The sequence below is a fragment of the Chrysochloris asiatica genome, unplaced genomic scaffold (assembly GCF_000296735.1).
Source record: "Chrysochloris asiatica unplaced genomic scaffold, ChrAsi1.0 scaffold00212, whole genome shotgun sequence".
Classification (NCBI taxonomy): domain Eukaryota; kingdom Metazoa; phylum Chordata; class Mammalia; order Afrosoricida; family Chrysochloridae; genus Chrysochloris; species Chrysochloris asiatica.
The window spans coordinates 2,855,303-2,869,944 of NW_006408730.1; the positions used below are offsets into that span (position 1 = coordinate 2,855,303).

Sequence of the window (14,642 nt, forward strand, 5' to 3'; positions counted from 1 at the left end):
ATATATATATATTCTGTAAGTTGTTTGATTGGCTATGTCCTTACGGAACATTTTATAACTGAATTCATTATCTTGTAATTGCAATTTGATAGAGCCACAATTAGATGGTAATATTGCTTTACTTTATAGCAAAAGTCTAAATTTAAGAATAAATCTATGCTTTCCAAAGTATCTGAGGAGAGAGAGATTATCCACAACATTCATGGTTCAGTTCAGCAATAATTCCTCCAAATCATGAAAAGACTGAAGTATTCATTTTTTTCCCTCCAACACAATCAGCAGTAGAAAACGTATGGCAGATTCTTAACATTTCTTCCCCTCAAGTGTAGTCAAAGGATTATGATTTCACATTCTATAGATTTTGTGGAGAGAGATATATTTCAGTTAAAGTAAAATGCTCTTGTGGATATCTAGATTGTGATTTTCATCTAAACCCTTTGGTAACCTATAAAATTATCCTAACTACCGAATGTGCTCGCTAGCTCTTGAAACAGACACCATTGTGGGTGCCTAGCTCCCCAAGTTTCACTCTCCGTATCTTTCTACTTTTCTCCCTCTCTCATATGTATTATTTCTCCTTTTATGACTTTGGGGAACTGCTTCTTGGTTAAATGCTTATGAAAATGGATCTTCCTCTAAGCAGTGCTTCAGACTTAGGGAAGGGTTGGTTACAATATGCTCTGGGATCCTCTTATGAAATCTACCATTTAAATGTAAATGATTGCTCAGTAACCTAAGGGGCCTATAGTCTCCGCTACCTATGAATTCCTGTGACTCCCATACTGATTAGAACCCATGGCATAAATTTAGTACATAATAACTCAGCTTTACTCTATTCGATCTCACTGCAAGTTGAGGATCAAGTGATATTTAAAGTGTGATGTATCTATTACCACATCTGTCTAGTCTGCGACAGGCAATAATACTAGAATATTCCATTTGCTACTGGTTGCAAAACATGGGAAAGATGATTGTTAACTACGGAAAAAACTGATTTCTTAGGGATCATTGTTATTACTGTAATCAACAGTTTATATAAAACGGCAAAGTACTTTTTTCTCATAAAAAATAGATGCAGGCTGTGGCACTAGCTTTGCCTTTTTTACAAATTGATTGTTAACTGGCAGTCACTCCCTCGTAGTTAACAAACAATCTGTTACCAATGTAAATGCAGACTATCTTCAGGCATGTTTATGATATTGTGTGTGGCTCATAGTTGGAACTTCTCTCTCAATCTTTGTTTTATAAAATCGCAGGATGTCAAAGTATTTGGCAAAGGAAATCCTACAAAAGTGGTGGCTGTAGACTGTGGGATAAAGAACAATGTAATCCGCCTCCTGGTAAAGGTAAGATTTGTTCCTTCTCAAAAGTGAGGGTGTGTAATATTGTCAGTGGTAAGATAATTTCCTGTTTCAGGGAAAGCTTGTGCATTCCTCAGAAAGCAGGGTTATCTACTTTCTTCTTGTTGTCTTTGATCTACAAAATAACGCATTTATCTCTGCCAGTGTCAAATTATCCAATAAGCAAGATAAGCACAGGTTTACTTGTACTTATCTACTAATCTGTAGTGAACAATTTCACTTTTTTCACCACATCAAAGATTCTGCTTCTGGGTATGGCCAGCGTCTGTTTCTCTCTCTACCTCACAGCCCCTTCTGAAGGAATCAAAGCATCTTTTCCAATTTACAATCCCTGACAGGAACTGAATATTCAGTAAGCAAGAAAAATTGTGGGTTTGCTTGTGCTTGTTTCTTAATCTACGGTAAACAATGTTACATGTGCCCCCCCACACTGCACTTGCATCTTTTTTTTTTTGTGTAGTGTGGTGAAAACATTTGAAACTATTCACTGTAAATTAGTAACCCATATTTACCTTGCTTATTCAGTAATCTGCCCCTTATCCCTGTTGAAATGACTGATGTAATATCGTGTGGCTCTGTGGGTTAATGCGTTGAACAGCAAGGCCAGTGGTTCAAGCTAAGCAGCTGCTCCTAATAAATTGTATATGGGGTCATTATGAGTCAGAACTGACTTGATGACATTTATTAACAATACGCTATGTTTTGTTTTGTCTTTTAAAAAAGCAAAAACAAAAATACCTCAAGGGCCACTATAACATGAAAGAAAACAATCCTTGTTCTGTTCATGTACTCACTGACATTTTATCACATGCCACATTCACATTCTTTGGGGTAAAACCAAAGAAAAAACCAAAAACCCCAAGCTAACTGTTACTGAGTCAATGCCAACTCATGGTGACCCTGTATATGGTTTCTGAGGCTGTAAATCTTTATGGGAGCAGAAAACCTCATCTTTCTCACATGGAGCCTCTGGTGGGTTTGACTGCAGACCTTGTAGTCCAGTGCTTATCCCAGAGAGTTGGTTCCAACTCAGGGACTCTGTATAGGGTTTTCAAGGAGCAGCTGGTGAGTTTGAAGAGCTGACCTTGCAGTTCAAACCAACCTTGGTGCCACACCAAAAACCTATAACCACCCAGCTAATGGCTCTTTCAGTTCAGTTACAATTATTATGTACTGTGTGTTTGCAGGGATCACACTTTGATCCCTTTCACAAGTACTTTGTATAGACTCCTACATAACCAACTAAGTAGCCTTAGTAGCTTAATGGATTACTAGCTGGGCTGCTAACTAAAAGGTCAGCACTTTGAATCTAGAAGTTGCTTTTTGGGTGAAAGATGAGACTTTCTGCACCTGTAAAGATTTACAGCCTTAACCTTATTCAGGGTCATTATGAACCATGATTGACACAGTGGTACACACCACCACGCACAGGACGAATTGAAATGAAACCTTGAACATTCTTAAGAATAACTTAATCACTGTAATAACATTTTGTTAAATATTATTTTTTGGGGGTGTGTGTGGATTTTCCTTTCTCCCTTTTCCCTATCTGTAATTGTGTTCTCTCTTTCTTTCACATGCATACAAACAATATTATCAGAGTTTGGAAAACGTCTTCCATTTACCATCTTCTTCTCTGAGAATATCTAAATCATGATTTCACATTCTTTTCAGTTTTAGTAACACAAATTCACATGGACCTTTCTGGAAAAGATGCTGAAGATGACCTATTCAAATCCCCATTTGACTTCACAATTTTAGTCTATGTTGCCTGACCTCCTATAGCAAGCATCTAAATATCTTTCCTTGAGGGCTTTCTTTGGTTGGGTCAACCCTTTGGGCAGGCAGGGAATATCATAGAATTATTGATCCCTGGGTGCAGCTCTCAACCAATGACTAGAAAGAGTTTGTGTATTTGTTAGCTTCTTTGCCCTGCAGGCGGACTATTTCTAAGGTTATTGTTGTACTCCGGCTTTCACGGTTTCCCAGTGGGCGATGATCCAGTAGTCCATAGTGGTCACTGCTTGATAATGCACACACATGTAGTTAGAGAATCCTATGGTGTCACTTTCCCGCTACCCTACTGATATTTCCTTGAAATATCTCCCAGACAAACTTCTTTCTTTCAAATCCTTGTGTCATAAAAGTTTCTAGGGAAACTGTTAAAGACTTCTTTTTACCCACTTTTGTTTCAAAGAGTTGCTATTTTCTACTAGAATATCAATATTTTAGATAATATGAGAAAATTGTAGGGAAGAAGGTTGATTAAAATTTCAGGAAACAGTACTGATCTAACAGAAAAGAGGCACAATTGAAAACTGTCGAAGTTGGGCCAACTAAAATTTCGTAGAAAATGATTTTATCTTCTTTTGGCAACTCTCTTAGTCTGGTGGTTAGTGAAGAGAACCTATACTTTCACGAGGTCACTCATGAGGTCTATAGGTAATGGAACCTCTCCTAAAGTACACAGAGGACCCTATCTGTTTGTTGTTGTTTTTTTTTTTTTCTGAATCAAAAATTTAGTGGTGCTTTTTCATTCTGTTCCTATTGACCAGTGGGTTCCATTTATAGCACGCAGACTACTATGAGCCACCAAAGAACTTTTTGCTCAATATTATTTGAGATGCACTATTTTTTGCCTTCCCTTTAGGGAGTGGTTAGTCAAGTGAAAGCCGATTAAAATTGCACTTTGCCAAAGGACAATGTTATTAAATGGATCATTTGTGTGGTTCTTTACCAGCGAGGAGCAGAAGTGCATTTAGTTCCCTGGAATCACGATTTCACCAAGATGGAATATGATGGACTTTTAATTGCCGGAGGACCCGGGAACCCAGCTCTTGCCCAACCACTAATTCAGAATGTCAAGAAGGTATGGTGTGCCCTGGGACAGTGTGTGTCGGTGTGTGAGGTGGAGGGAGTCTGCTTTTCTGCTGTAAGGGCTGTAATACATTTCACTTATTCACATATTTTTGACACTTGTATTTGTGACCTCTGAGGTACTGTCAGTATAGATATTCCACAGAGACACCAACAAGGAGACCGCGCCGGAGAAAAAAGGGCCTCTCTTTAGAAAAAGTAATTTTGGGATTGTGTCGATGAGTTAAGAGAGCTGGAGTCCAGCCTCCAAATGTATGTTTCTCTACAGCTAAAAAATGACAACAGATGATCCTAAACATGACCTTAGGGCCTATCAGGCCATCACAGTTCTAAAGTAATACTTGGATTACATTTAATTTATTCTGAATGTTAAGTACATTTCATTGAATTCTAATGCTATGAATTAATCATGTACATATTTATAGGCTAATTTTTTATTCAGTTGCTATTCTCTTTACCATTCTGATTCAGGAAAAAACAAGGGTGTTTCATTGTCATTCCTTCAGAGGCAGTACTTTTGTACCACTATGTTAATAAAAGTTCTCTTTATCCCTGATTTAGATCTTGGGTGATCGAAATGAACCGTTGTTAGGAATCAGTACAGGAAATCTAATAATAGGACTAGCTGCTGGTGCCAAATCCTACAAGATGCCTATGGCCAACAGGTAAGAGACTTCTATAAGCCTTTTGCTGATAGGTCACACTAACTCTGAAATGCCATACAAATGGTATTTCTAAACACAATGGACTTAGAGAATTACTTGTCCTTTTCTTCAGAATCAATATATAGCCATACTGTTTAATGGTTCACAGTTGTATGAGTAGCTGATTCCATTTTTACTGCATTTTTAAAAGACCTCTTTTTCTAATCATAAGTTAGCTGTAGTAGAAAGTTATTTTCCTTCCCTTGGCATAAATCGAGGTTGTAATACTCGAAATAATATGCCAAGGGAAATTGTTCTGATTTTAAGCTTGATTTCAGAGCATTGATAGCATTTTAGGAATTTACCGTGACTTAAGAACTGAGAAATCATCAGAACATTTTCGTTTCACTTGTTTGTGAAAGATGGCATTAATTGAATAACATGGCGATTTCCCCACAGCTTACCCTCCACGTAAAGTATAATTCAAAATGATTTAGGACTGAGCATCATCCTTAATTATCTCCCAAGAAATATCCTCTGGCTTTGAGATTGCCATTCTGGTATCTCCCTTAGAATAAGTCTATCTATTTGTCAATTTCTGTTAAGCTAGTGAATAACTTTTAACTTTGTATTATGAGTGCAAATTTTCCTTTAGTAAAACTGACCATAGAAGTTTAATAGACCCTAGATTTGGCATACAACATAGTTTCTTGAATTGATTTTGTTGCTAAAATTATTGAGATTAACAATCTGTGACTTTTCTTACAGAGTAACTTTCACTAAGCAGTTGAAACTTGAATTTGAATAGTCTTTCTCTTTTACTATTTTACTTCAAATTTATTTCTACTCTTCCCTTCTCTTTTCTTTATTTCCCTCCTTTCTCCAGAGGGCAGAATCAACCTGTTTTGAACGTTACAAACAGACAAGCTTTCATTACTGCTCAGAATCATGGTTATGCTCTGGACAACACCCTCCCTGCTGGCTGGAAACCACTGTTTTTGAATGTCAATGATCAAACAAATGAGGTAAATTCTTTCTAAACCAGTTCAGTGTATGGTGAGAAATGCAAGATTTTGCATATGCTATCATACACTCACCTTTCCTTTGTGTAGGTGGGATTTTGTGTGTGTAGGAGAGGGAACTAGCACTCTTCTATAGGTAATTTCCCATAACCCTCTGTTCTTTTAAAAAGTAATTTCTCTCTGCCTTATTATTCTTTCATCACTTCATTCATAAGACCCATTCTCTGAGTTGTTAACCAGTGACTGTCTTTTGTTCTTACACATTCATTACAAGAAAGTGAGTGGTCCAGATCTATTTGGATGTATGAGGCAGCAGATATCAGTTTAGGGATCTCTAGATTTAGAACTAACATTTATTGTTGTTGTTAAGTGCTGTCTAATCGTTTCTCACTCATAACGACCCTATATAGGATCACCAAGAAGTGTCTGGTGAACTTGAATCACCAACCTTGAGGTTCAATCCAACTTTGCAGTTCAGCTCATTTACCCACGGTGCTATGCTGTTGTTGTTGTTATGTGCTGTGGAGTCGGTTCTGATTCATGGAGATCCTGTACAGGGTTTCCGAGGCTGTAAATCTTTAAGGGAGCAGAAAACCTCACCTTTCTCCAGAGGAACAGCTCTTGACCCTGAGATTGGCAGCCCGATTCGTAACTACTCCGCTACTGGCACTATAATTCTTGATAATTATTTCTCTTGGAGAAGTTATTTAGGAATGAGAGATGATATACGGGTTTGAGTCTATTCTGAACAGAACCTAGAGAGGTCTCAAAGGCTGAAGTCCAAGTCAGATGTTTTTTATTAAGGAAACCACAGTCTGCTGGTATTTCATTGGCTGATTTTCTATTCTTACTACCATGGTCACATGTCAGTCTTTAGGATTCCCAATCCTATTATTTAACAATGTTGTTAGTTTCTAGAATATTCTCAATCATTTGACTTCATTTTTTATTTGAACTTTATTTCCCACTGAATAATACATAGCTGTATTTGACATTCGCTGTTACAGAAATAATTTTTTTCTTGTTTCTTATTCCTTTAGGGGATTATGCATGACAGTAAGCCCTTCTTCGCTGTGCAGTTCCACCCAGAGGTCAGCCCAGGGCCAACAGACACTGAGGTATGTCAGAAAGATGAGGCCTATTAAGTGCATTTTTTTTAATTGTCAGAAATATATTTATGTTTATACTAGAAAATTAAAATAATTACCCCAGATGATCTTGATACAGAGCATTTTCAAGAAGAGTAGTTTGCTAACATACCTATTGTTTAAAAATGTCCCCAAGAATATCATAGCAGAAATTTTCTGTCTTTTAAAAAAATTTAAACCCATTAAGAAACCGGATGCAATGCTATTTTTATTTAAATCCATTATCATTCTAATATATTTAGTTCTGAAATTTACAATGGTTGTACTATGCAAATGAATTCCCTCTTGCTCTCTTCTTCTCATAACTGAAATGAAATTTTAATCCCCCATCTGTGACTTCACAAAAATCCCTATGGCAACTGGTTGTGTAGCCATGAAGGGAGAATAAACAGTGGCAGGAGAAGGAAGAGAAGCAGGGAGGAGGGGGCATGAGTGCACATACATATGGTTCAGATGGCGTCGGAAAAGAACCATAAGGAATGCTTAGAAAAGTTTGTTTTTGATTTAAATATTTTTATTTTTTTGTGAACTGTTGGTTCACTATTCAGACATATTTTTGAAAATAGAGTTTTTGCTTGTACCTAGAAAAGTCTGATGTAGGTAAAGTGGGAAGCGTTTTCCCCTTATAAGCTTCTCTTTCTCACCCCTGAATTACCTTTTCAGGTATTTTTTGTTTGTTTGTTTTTATTTTAATAGTATTAGAAAATATTCGGTCTTAATAGACAAAGTCATTATGATGAAGCTTACAAATAAAATTCTTACAAATAAAATAACTTAATGTGTTATTTTATATATGAGTGTATAATATATATATATATATATATAACATCACTGTATATGCTATATCACTTAATATATGCAAATTTAATTTATTTTACTTCAGGATAGGAGCATTCTAATGAAAATATGTTAACAGTATATACTATCCTTTAATCATCTTTTGCCTTACCAATTAGTTGCAAAATGAATATCCTTGACTGAAATTTATCATGTATTCTGAAAAATCATAAAGTCCTGGTCAAGTTTAACAGCAGTCTTTAGGAATATTTTTAGAGCTGGTAACATTTCAAAAATCCAGTTACCTTTAACTTTAAGATGAATACATAAATATCACTTAATATTTTGTATAACTAGAACTTGATTTAGAAAAAGAAAATGATACTCACTTAAGGGGCGGGAACCTTCTTGCCTTCCTTAGAATGTGTTATCTGAAATACTGATGGTCTGCTGAAAATGTTCTTTTTATAGGACTTGAAGTGACCAATTAGACGATCTAACTCTTACAGTAGCAGATATCTAGTTTTGCCAGGTTTGGTTAAAATGAAACAGAGCATTGCTTCGGAATACTTATACAAAAATCATTATATGTTGTTTATCTGAAGTTCCAGTTTAACTGGGCATCCTATATTTTATCAGGCAACCTGATGAGTCTAGACGCTTCTAACTAGTTGGTTATATTTTTTCTAGTACCTGTTCGATTCCTTTTTCTCACTGATAAAGAAGGGAAAAGGTACCACCATTACATCGGTTCTGCCAAAGCCAGCACTAGTTGCTTCTCGAATTGAGGTCAGTATTTGTGAGCTTAGTTTTTCTTCATGTACTTTGGATTTTCTTTGTCATGTGATGATTTTCTTAAAGTGATTGATCAGATCTCTTCCTATCTCTAGAAAAGAGGATTGAGCATTACTGTGTTCACCCATCACTTTGTGGTTGTAGTTAGTGTTGTCAAGTCCCATCACTTTGCATGCAGTCATTTGGTTTGTTCTTGATGGTCATTGAATTGCTTTATATTTGAATTTTAAATGATACCTTTAAATTTTACTTTTTCTAAAATATTTGCAATAAAATAATTTAATGAAGTTTAGAGTTTAATTTAGCTTAGAATTTAATGTTACTTGTTACCCAATTGGCTTACCCTTTGTATTCTTAAAACACAATTTAAACTAGAGAATTGTTATCAATGATATAATTCTATTCTGTTTCAACTATAAGAATTATTACTATTCAATATCATGAACTTAATGTGTTATTTTATCTCTAATGAACAAATAGATAAGGATTAACACGTAAGATTTGAATTCTGATCTGTTAGAATATATCTGTTAATATGATAAGGTCCTATTGTTTCCTTCATAGTTAAAACATGCACACAGGCATTGTTATTATTATGTAAAATTTTAGAAAGATGTATTTTCGAATGTGTGGCTTAACTTATGTTCAGGCAATATCCAACTGGGCATTGTTTTAACATAAAGGGAAACCAGCTCTTCTTATTTGTATTATTTTCTCCAGTAGTTTTAAAGACCCCCCAAACTCCAGAGCAAATGAGCTGTGGAGTTCTAGGGATCATTCCAATTCCCACAGTGCCTCCTGCTCCACCTCCTACTTCCCCTCCTCCTGGGTGCTGGTGACACCAGCTGGGCTTGGGTACCTTCAGGCTCAGGGCAGCATGGCAACATGCATGATAACGAAGTGGCTAAACCAAAGAGTGTAAACAGTAGTCACCACCAAACACAACCAATCCCTAAGGCCACATCTCCACACCCCAGGTGGCCCCCACTCCACCTGGACTTGCACAAAATCCTGATGATCTGGCCACCAGTGCAGCCACACACGCTACAAAAAAATGCTCCTGTATTTAGTGGATACATCTTGGGCTTTGTCCAGCAGGCTTCCACACGGGTTCAATGTAATAGGTTTAACAGAAATTTAACTTCAGATTGTATGGAGACTGCTTGTGTAGAATATGATGTTTGCACAACAACCCAGTCCCATAATGACTTATACATAGAACATATTGCAGGCATTAAGTGACACACACCTGTATATATATATATATATTTGCATCTATAAATGTTTGTTTATATATATATATATATGTATATATGTGGGGGCTTCCAATGTTCATAGCAGAATTATTTAGGTTGTTGTTGTTAGGTGCCTTTGAGTTGGTACTACCATCTCATAGTGACTTTATGCACAACAGAATGTAACACTGCCCAGCCCTGCCAGCCTCACAATCATTGTTATGCTTTATCTCATTGCCGCTGCCACTGTGCCAATCCAAGACCCTGGGGTCTTCCTCTTTTTCACTGACCCTTCATGTTACCAAATGATGTCCTTCTCCAGGGACTGGTCCCTCCTGATAATGTGTCCCAAATATGAGAGACAAAACTTTCCATCCTGACTTCCAAGGAGCATTCTGACTGTTTCTTCCAGTACAGATTGGTTTGTTCTTTTGGCAGTCCATGGTACTTATAATATTCTCCTCTAACACCATAACTCAAATGCATCAGTTTTTCTACAGTCTTATCTGCTCACTGTCCAACTTTCACATGCTTATGAGGTTATTGAAAATACCATGTCCTTAGTCCTCAAACTTACATCTTTGCTCTTCAACACTTTAAAGAGATCTTTTGCAGCAGATTTTCCAATGCATTATGTCTTTTGATTCCTTGACTGTTTCTTCCATGAGTGTAGATCTGAGCAAAATGAAGTCTTTGATAACAAATCTTATCTTCATTTATCTTGACGTTATTTTTCGGTCCAGTGGTAAGGATTTTTATTTTCTTTAAGTTGAGGTGCAGCCCATACTGAAGGCTTTGGTCTCTGATGTTCATCAGTAAGTATTCTAAGCCCGCTTTGCTTTCAGCAAGCAAAATTGTATCATCTGCATATCACAGGTTGTTAACGAGTCTTTCTCCAACCCTGATGCCATGTTTTTCTTCACATAATCCAGATTCTCAAGTTATTTGCTCAGCATACAGATTGAATATGTTTGTTGAAAGAATATAACCCTTTCACACACCTTTCCTAATTTTAAACCATTCTGTGTTCCCTTGTTCTGTTCGAACAACTGCCTTTTAGTCCATGTACAGGTTCCTCATGTGCACAATTAAGTGTTCTGAAATACTTATTCTCCATAATGTTGTCCATAGCATGTTATGACCCATACAATTGAAAGCCTTTGTGTAGTCAGTGAAGCAGAGGTAAACATTTTTCTGATATTCTCAGCTTTCATCTAAGATCCAAAACACAGTTAAACAGCTTTCAGACAGTCTGTTTTCAGCCATGATCCATTCGATATTAGTAATGATTTCCCTTGTCCCTTGTCCTCTTCTGAATTCACTTTCAATTGCTAGTAGTTACCTGTTGAAGTACTATTGAAACCACATTTGAATTCTCTTCAGCATGATTTTTTTTTCAAGTTTTTATTGTGAATTGAGTGATAGTTTACATGGGAGAACATCGGTTTTGCACTCATCCTGTCGTCCTTCATATCATTGCAATGATTACAATCTTCTCTGTGGATCATCATTCAACAGTATTTGCTTCTATTCCCTGTTTAATTTGTTTTTTTTTGTGTGTGTGTCTGTGTGTACACAAAAACACAGTCAAACATCTTAACATCATTTCCCCTCTTTTACCCATTCAGACAATGCAGCGATCCCTGTATCACAGAGCCCTGTTGTTCCAAGGTTGAGCATACATCACTATTTACCTCTGTCCCATTTACCCCATCTTCAGCATGATTTTGTTTGCATGTGTTATTAATGATATTGTTCAAAATGTTTCATATTTTGTTTGAACACCTTTCTTGTGCATAAGCATATGTATGAATCTCTGCCACTAGGTTGACCAGGTAGCTATGTATTCCTTCCATCTTCTTTTGATGCTTCATGTGTTGTTAATTTTTTTTTTGCCCATATAATCCTTCAGTATTATAACTCTTGATTTGAATTTTTCTTCAGTTCGTTTAGCTTGAAAAATGCTGAGCATGTCTTTTCCTTATGGTTTTCTAATTCCAAATCTTTGTGCATTTCCTTTTAATACTTTGTCTTCTCCAAGGACCCTTTGAAATCTATTCATCTCTTTTATTTCATCATTTAATCATTTACTTTAGCCTCTTTACTTTCAGATGCAAGTTTCAGAATCTCTTCTGACATCCATTTGGACTATTTGTTTTCTATTATTTAAATGACCCATTGCTTTCCTTATGTGTGCTGTCCTGATGTCATACCACAACTTGTCTGGACTTTGGTCATTAGCATTAAATTCAACAAGCCTGTTCTTAAGATGGTCTCTAAATGCAAGTGGAATACACTCAATGCTGTGCTTTGCCTCTTGTTTGTTTAAAATTTCTTCAGCGTCTAGTTGAAATGGAAATTAAAGACGTTTAAATTGTTATTGATGTTGTTGTTGTGAAGTGCTGTTGAGTCGATTCTGACCCATAGCGACCCTGTACAGGGTTTCCGAGGAGCAGCTGGTGAGCTTGAACCACCGACCTTGCAGTTCAAAAGGCTTTGCAGTCTGGTGCATTAACCCACAGTGCCACACCAGGACAATACATTATTATTATTCCTCCCCCCCTAAATATTATTTAAAAATTCAGGGCATTGTATTTTAAATCATCACATAAATTCAGGCTGCTTAGGTTATTTTTGTTTTCCTACTGCTTAAATGTCTATTTTCACTATCATCATAATAAAGGCAATGTGTTTTTCTTATTGCTTGTAGGTTTCCAAAGTCCTTATCCTAGGGTCAGGAGGTCTGTCCATTGGTCAGGCTGGTGAATTTGATTACTCTGGATCTCAAGCTGTAAAAGCCATGAAGGTAAGATACTATGGTCTTTGCTATAATTAATATAGTCTCTTTAATGAGTCTAATTTAGATTTATGACCTACCTCTTTGTAAAGTATTCATAATTATTTTCCTTAACATTCCTTATATGAGGAGGCTTCAAAAAGCTTGTGGAAAAATTCCATTATCTCTTAATTCTATTTTTCCATGTGTTTTTGAAGCCCATCATATAGCTTATACAGAAGTTTGATCACAACAAGATGGTTAACTTTTGAAAACCGTGCACACTTGCATATTAAGGAAGTTCACTTGGCCTCCCCAATTTCCTTAGTTGTTGTTGTTAAGTGTTGTCAAGTTGGTTATGACTCATAGTGACCCTATATAGGGTCTTTGAGAGTTGCTAGTGGATTTGAACTGCCTACCTTGTGATTAGCAGTCTAGTGCTTATCCTACATTGCTACACCAGGGCTCATCTAAGTTGTAGTCTGTTTATATTGAAAACATATAAAACCACATTTATAGATGCTATTTATTCCTTTGGAGACTGCATGCTTTTAAAATATCTTTGTTATTTTATGTGAAAATGGGAATTTGAAACATTCTTAGTGCTGTAACATAGTTCAAACATGCTCCATAGGCTCCTTCCAGCATCTCTTGAATTGAAATTGGAAACTCCATTTGGGTAAGTGGGTCAACAATGCATTTTGTTCAAACTTTAGAAATGAATATTGCCACTAGGAAACCCCATTTCTCCATTAGTGATTAGGACACCAGAATGGTATGGCTGGATTTTGAAGGGGATAGATTATTTGAATCCAAGGTAGCAAGGAAACCTAACCGTCTTCAAATTCTCCAACATTTCTACACCGCTTATTGCATTAAAAGGAGCATTAAGGAGAGTTTTACTGTATGCTACTACACCTCTTCTAGGTATCCTATTTCACTGAATGGTGTCCATCTTGGTGCCAATCAGACCATCCAGAGGGATTGTGAGTGCTCTGACCTTACTTCTGGCTGTGCTATTCACCAGAGACTCAGCTAGATGAGAGTACCTAGAGAAGCAGCCAGAGACGAGAACAGCAAATATGGAAAATAGTTAGCCAACTTTCTTCTTTTTTTCAGTATTTTATATTCAGAGTTTCATTTGACAGATACCTATTTAGAACACTCCCTAATTACATTACTTTTGCCATTTGTTTACATTTTAAAATATTCTTCCCTATGTATGCATGATGTGGTGCTGTAGGATAAGCATTCAACTGCAGGATTGGTTTGAACTGCAAGGTCTGTTGTTCAAATTCACCAGTTGTTCCTCAGAAACCCTATACAGGGTTGCTATGGGTCGGAACTGACTTGACTGCACTTATTAACAACAACAAACACGCATGGGTGTTCGCACACATGCGCACATTTTGTTTTTGTGTGTACTTTCAAAATGGTACTTTACTTCATTGTATTATTATTTAATTTCTCTTTAGACAGATTATTAGTAGATGTCCAAATTACTTAGATGAATAGGTTTGTTCAGAGTTTAGAATGCATTTAATTAGCATACAATTTGTATCCTATTTGGAAGCTTATGAAGAATTAATTTCTATTTTTGTAGTTTGTATTTTTTAGGTGCTTTACATTCATTGGGTTGTTATATACTTTAACTAAAAATAGAATTAGATAACTTTTGTAATCATATAATAATTTCATGGTTGTGTGTTATTATTAATAGAGATGCATTTAGGAACTGAAAATATGAAAACAAACTAAATGATGCATGTTTGTAATCAAAACTATCATTAGAAAAAAGATATAAATATTTATTAAAATGGTTCAGAATAATTTTTAAGTTTTAAAATTAACACACTCTCCTGACATGTATGCATGGGATCTTTGCCTATGTAATTTATTAAAAAACCATTTTTGTTCATAGTGAGTATATCTAGGATAATACTTAAAAATATACTCAAGTGTGTCTGCTTTATCAATGATCCTTTCTACAACTTCTGTTTTGATGTG

The 14,642-nt window shown here is 36.1% G+C and overlaps 1 protein-coding gene across 1 annotated transcript in view; it reads left to right on the forward strand.

The window, feature by feature from the left end:
- CPS1 (carbamoyl-phosphate synthase 1, mitochondrial) overlaps positions 1-14,642 on the forward strand; it is a 165,038-nt gene that overhangs the window by 48,604 nt on the left and 101,792 nt on the right. The window contains exons 7-13 of the mRNA XM_006872744.1: positions 1,257-1,346; positions 4,102-4,230; positions 4,800-4,903; positions 5,769-5,907; positions 6,945-7,022; positions 8,520-8,618; positions 12,570-12,665. Of these exons, the coding sequence (XP_006872806.1) occupies positions 1,257-1,346; positions 4,102-4,230; positions 4,800-4,903; positions 5,769-5,907; positions 6,945-7,022; positions 8,520-8,618; positions 12,570-12,665 (735 nt within the window). The remainder of the gene's footprint in view (positions 1-1,256; positions 1,347-4,101; positions 4,231-4,799; positions 4,904-5,768; positions 5,908-6,944; positions 7,023-8,519; positions 8,619-12,569; positions 12,666-14,642) is intronic.